At 42.5% G+C, this 6000-nt stretch overlaps 1 protein-coding gene across 5 annotated transcripts; it reads right to left on the minus strand.

The window, feature by feature from the left end:
* Nucleotides 1–2603: 2603 nt before the first annotated feature.
* LOC104788186 (uncharacterized) lies at nt 2604–5668 on the minus strand. 5 transcript variants are annotated; one of them, XM_087451355.1, is made up of 8 exons: nt 5495–5654; nt 4944–5078; nt 4660–4762; nt 4465–4565; nt 3209–4189; nt 2937–3121; nt 2750–2846; nt 2604–2641 (listed from the first exon to the last, which is right to left on the minus strand). In XM_087451355.1, exons 2-6 carry the CDS (start codon nt 5076–5078, stop codon nt 3080–3082), a joined length of 1362 nt encoding a protein of 453 aa, XP_087307481.1. In that variant the 5' UTR covers nt 5495–5654; the 3' UTR covers nt 2604–2641; nt 2750–2846; nt 2937–3079. The 5 variants fall into 5 exon arrangements, with proteins under 5 accessions (XP_087307481.1, XP_087307483.1, XP_087307484.1 ...); XM_087451357.1 differs by having other exon boundaries at nt 2604–2846; nt 4944–5070; nt 5495–5668; XM_087451358.1 differs by having other exon boundaries at nt 2604–2846; nt 5495–5668.
* Between the last annotated feature and the right edge of the window lie 332 nt (nt 5669–6000).

Genomic DNA, 6000 nt, shown 5'->3' on the forward strand with positions numbered 1-6000 from the left:
CCAAAAGCACTGGACTCGAGAACGGACTGCTACTCTCCCGAATGATCCCTGCGGCTAGCATCACGGCAATCTGTCTCTCGATCTCTTCCTTCTGTGCGTTTGGATATCGAAAAGGTCTCACGCTAACTGGCTCGCTCCCTGGTTTGAGCGTGATAGCATGTTCTTTTCCGCGAGAGGGAGGAAGCCCTTGCGGCTCAGAAAACACTCGAGTGTATTCATCTAACAATGACTGGAAGACCGCAGGAGTCATCTCTTCACCCTCAGTTGCAGCTGAGTGTAGGTTGGTACATTCCACATAAATCCCTTCTCCATCCTGGTTTATCGTCTTCCACATCGCCTTGAGGGATATGGACGAGTTCTTGAGGCTATGGTCTCCCCTGAGGGTCACCCAGTCTCGTCCCACCATGAAACTCATTCGCTGCTCTAGCCAGTTCACATTCATGTCGCCCAGAGTTTGCAACCATTGCATCCCTAGGATCACATTAGCTTCTCCCAACTCCAACGGTAAGAAACTCGTGATCAGAGTATAGTCCGGAAGCTGCAGCCTAACACACTGACAAACCCCACTTCCTCGCACCATCACACCATTGCCCATCCTTACTCTGTACCCCGTGGTTCCCCTCGGAACTATTCCCAACGTTAGAGCCATTGCTTTGGATATGAAATTGTGGGTGGCTCCGCTATCTATCATAACCACGACCTCTGTTCCCTGCACACTACCCTTAAGTTTCATAGTGCGTGGGGACGAGATTCCCGCGGCGGATTGGATTGATAGAGCCGCGAACTCCGGAACCTCCACGGTATATGTGGCTTCCTCTCCAACTTCTTCCCCGCTCACACCGTCGTCGTCTTCGGTAGCCACCAAGATTTGTAGGCCCTTGAACCGACATCGATGGCCAACCTGATACTTCTCGTCGCATCTGAAACACAGGCCTTTAGCTCGTCGTTCGTTAGCCTCCGAATCTGTCAGTCGTCTGAACGGAGGTCGTCGCGAATCCGAGGATTTCAAATTAGGGTTAGTGTTTTTTTCTCCACTAGTCCGCAGCGTCGTCGTTTTGCTCTCCTGAGAAGAAGAGGCAAAGTTCTTCGTTATTGACGCATTTGCCCCACCCCCCGAGTAAGAAGAACCGCGGGACAATATCTTTTCCTTTGTTCCCCGGTTTGAAGTTCTGCCTGACCTCTCCCACCCCGTGCACGGCGGAGAGTCCCCTTGTCCATTCCACGCCTCCACCATCTTGGAAAGGCTCATCATCTTCTTCAAGTTGCGAGGTTCTAGCATTTTGACCCCTGCTCTGACTTTTGGTTTCAAACCTATCATGAAGGCCATCTCCAGGACTCTCTCCGACACTTCCGGTGCGTTAGAAGCCAAGGCGATGAACTCCTTGCAGTACTGCCCCGTGGTTTCATCTTGACGGAGTAACAATAGTCTTTCTCCCGCCGTTAATTCTTGTGTCTCCGCAAAGTTCTCCAGGACTCTCTCCTTCATTTGTTCCCAGTTGGGAAAGGGTTGTCGGTCTCTCTCCCAACGGTACCACGTGAGAGCTTCACCCGCAAAGCACACCCTCACTGCTCTCAACTTTTCTTCCTCCGTGTACTCCTTGAGTTCGAAGTATTGTTCCACCCGGCCAGTCCACCCTTCTGCATCGTCCCCTTCGAACAAGGGCAACTCCACGTTTCGGTTGAGTGGATCTCGTCTCTCCGGGGACTCGCTTCTCGACGGCGGTGGTTTGGTGGTTCGCGTCACACTCCGGTTCCCCACCTGGTTTGGTGGTTCTTCGAGGCTGACCTCCACACCGGATAGTTGGGTTTCTTCCTCTGTTTTCTGCTCCGGTGACCAGGGCTTCTGGTCCTCCCCCATCATTCTCCTTTCTAGGCGCTCCAAGACATCCAACTTGGACATCTGTTTCTCCAGGGCGTCAAGCTTACTAAGCTGCTTCTTCATTTCCTTGACGTCGTTCTCCAGCACCGAGACTTGTTGGATTTCCCTTTGCAGGTTCTCCACCACTTTCTCGAGCTCTTCTACCTTCTTAGTGGGTGCCATGATAAATGATTCCCAAGAAAGATCTCGCTCTGATACCAATTTGATACGTTTTGGATGTGATTCTTTAGAACAGACAAAACAAAACAAAAAAAGCACTCTTTTTATTTAGAATAAGACAACGGTAACAAACCGAGAGAATTCTTTTGGAGTCTCTCCCCTCCCCCTTACAATGTTTACCAAAGACTGGACAAAGTTCCCTCTGCCCCTCACCTACTACATAAGTACTACTCTCATATCCCTACCCCACCCCACAGACCGTTACAGACTTAGCAGAGAGATAGAGACCTTTATTCTTTACTAAAGACAACTTGACCCTCTCACAAGGCCCATTACTACTACTGGATCCTTCTTACTAATTCTCTAGCCATTTGGGCTTTTCTTCTTCCTATGATAGCGGTAAAGAATAGGAGGGTGTTGGACCTCAAATGTATCAATATGTTGTGTAAACAGGAGCTTCTCTCTTTAGAACTATGTGGTAAGTGATAAGTGATAACACCATCATATGTTTTCGAGGATGTTACTCCAACATGTTTCATTCCCTTACAGTCAGACCCTTTGCTTCTATTCAACAACACGGTGTATGCAACATTGCTCTGAAAGCTAATTTCATACATTGGTCTATGAATGATGTGTATAACAACATAGAATTGCGTTTACAGCCTTGAAAACAAAATAGACGAAACCAAAAAGAATTGCATACTGACTGACCTAAAACTGACTTCTCTCTAGGTCACTGGCTCACTGCAAAATCCTTCAGTAATAAACGACCCAATGCTTCTAATGGAATCTCCATGTACTTGATGGCCTAAGTGCAAGCCAACAACCAAAAATGACTTTTCATATATCTTCATTAGTTTTTGCTGTATCACTCATATGTTTATAGAGAGAAGCATACCTCAAAAAAAAAAAAGCAGCAGAAGAAACCACTTGGTCAGAGGAAAGGCCATTTCTTGACTATCTCTACATCATGTATATAGCCATTCTCCTATTACTTGAACAATATTATACAATATAATAAATGCTTTCATTTCAAACAAGTCACTCTGACCGCGCCTGCTCACTTAAAACTTCACTCTTTTCCTGCGAAGGAAGAAACAAAACGCATCGGATAAGGCAACTATTGTGTTTATTGCTTTTAGCGAATAGATTAGCAAGGAGATGTTCTACCTGCTCCTCAGTATTTGGTGGCAGACAGTTCTTGCCTCCATTGCACCGGAACTTGAATGACTCAGAATAACTAGTGGACTCTCTATCGATTATAAACTCTGGAGAAGAGATGGTTGAGGATCTAACGGTCTTACGAGGAGAACACGGCAGGTTTGAATGATAAGTCTCTGCTTCTGATGATGATAGTTCAGAACCAGCTCCCCGTGGACATATAATAGTACTTGAGTTTCCGACCTTGTGAAAACTTTCCATGGATGGATTCCCCGGAGTTTGATGATCACCAGGTGGATGATTCTGTTCTGCAGCAACCGTAATAGAATCACTTGTTAACTTCTTCTCAGGAGGAATCACACAGTCCAAGTCAACTGGATTCACACAACAGCTTTTGCTATACGATTCGACACAAGATGATACAATCTGGCCAGGTACCAAAGAATCAGGTATGGACAAGTTAATCCCTTTTTTCTCCTTGCAAGTGTCTAAGCCCTCTTTGATTCTGCTGCATGGTTCTATAGCAGATAACGCTAGAGACCGTTCACCATTGGAATGATGATCAGAAGGTAATTGAGTATTTTCTTTCATTGTCGGACTTACAGATGATTCTCTCCTTACATGCCCATCTGTGTCTTGCCCTGAAGTCTTCTGTTTCTTACATTCTGTAGCATTATTAACGCCAAGGTCAGAATGTGGGGGTTTTCTTCGACGCATGCTATCACATACATTGACCTCATCCCTCATGCTATTAATCCAATCTGATGGATTGAAATTTAGATCAACTGAAAGGCTAATACCCTCTTCCAAACTGACATGAAACTCAAACGAAGACGAACTAGCACTATCACCACTGTCTACATCTCTCATTCTATCTTCTAGCCGAGAATCTGTTCTCTTGGAGTTAGCTGTTGGGCCCTTTTCATTCAATGTCCTCATATATGGAGGTGCACATGCAGAATCAATCAAACCACCATTTCCATTTCTTTCCTGCATTTTTCAGCAGAAACATTTAAGAGACGTTAGAAGTTGGCCAGCAGAAGAGTGGCAGAGAATTAAGGAACGTTAATAAAGGACAAAAAACATTGATGCACCTAAATCAATAAATTTCTTTGAGAAACTATCCTGCATTATAACTATATGACTCTTGTACATCTTTACATAAAGGCATTTTATTAAGTCTTTCAAGGAAAAAACAACAAAGTGAAAACTACTCCTGACTTATCCAAGCAAATAGATACTCTCAAAAACAAAGTGAACCGAACCTGATACGGTGTATTGTCCCCAAGGAAAAAGCCTGGTCTTCTAGGCACCGCACCTTGAACACAATCGTCTCTAGTTTTATCCAATTCTTTACCATAAGAATCTACAATAACATAATATAACCAGACTTTTATAAATGGAATAATATAAATGAGACAAGAGTAAAATTTTAAGCAACAGAGATAAATACACCAAACCTCTTTGAACATCCCATGTTCTATTCGCTGGTGCTCTAGATGTCGTAGCTACACTATGTTGATTCCCAGGGAACGCAAAGCCTACCGAGTTTAAACCATTTTTCTGCAATTGTTAGATACAACAACAACACATGATTAGCTGCCCAACATTAAGAGAAACAGCAAGACATGTGACCATATTAATGATCTACAAAACAAGGCATGAGAAGATGCATACTAATGATTTCCAATTAACGTCAAGCTACAACTTTACACACAAAAAAAGAGAGGAAGCTACAAAATACCTCGAAAAAGGAAGCTAATGATTCAGCCATATCCGAACTTGATCTATTGGCAGGCAAATTATACTTCTTGCACAAACTCTGAAGCTCTTTCCTTGAAAACCCGCAATAGAAATCCACATCTTCCTTCCTGACCATCTGTTACCGTTACACAATTTTTATTTTTGCAAAAAGGGCAACACACTTATTACTTATTTAGGAACACAAACACAAAGAAAAGACCAAAGTAGTGACCTTTACATTCCCAACGGTCACAAATAATAAAACAATAGATTTCCCCAAGAGTGGAGTAATGAATAGAAGCTACAACAACATACTTCAAGAAACAGTTTCAGCTGCAAGAGAAGAGACTAAGAAAATATAAAGACATAAATTTTGACCAAAAAGTGAATGCTTCCTATTACAGAACATCAAAACCTAAACACTGAGAGGGGGACACAATCGAGTTAAATCCCATTTAGATCGAAAAACACATGAAATTATTTTAGGAAAACTACAGGCGAATAATTCGTGGAGGAAGCTTTCAACGGGGTTGGGATAGTATTACTTATTACCTGCTGCTGATCGAGTGCTTTTTTCCGGGAATTTTGCCGAGAAAGTGTGAGAAAATTTTCAGATGAAAAAAGAAAAAAAAAAAAAAACGATTTCGAAATCTGCAGGGACCGAAGCAGACAGAACGAGCCCACTTTTGAGGAGCTGTGTCTCTTCTTCTCTCCAATCTCTCTGGTCGTCTCAACATTCTAATTTTAGATTTGGTTTATGGGCCTACTTCAAGCCCATTTAGATTTTTTTTTTTTTTTTTTGTGGTCATGGGATTTTTTTATCAACGTTTGGTTTAATCATACTCCCTCCGTTTCACAAAGAGTATCATTTAGATATATTTCACAAAAATTAAGAAAATATTAAAATATACAAATATACCCTTATTTAATAAGTATTCAATGAGTTTATTTAAATATAGATTAAGGGTAAAACTAGGAAATCTAATGTTAAATATGCATTGAAAATATAAAATAATACATTGGAATTGTAGAGTGACACTCTTTGTGAAACAAAGAAA

This window comes from Camelina sativa, chromosome 5, assembly GCF_030686135.1.
Source record: "Camelina sativa cultivar CO46 ecotype springtype chromosome 5, ASM3068613v1".
NCBI lineage: Eukaryota > Viridiplantae > Streptophyta > Magnoliopsida > Brassicales > Brassicaceae > Camelina > Camelina sativa.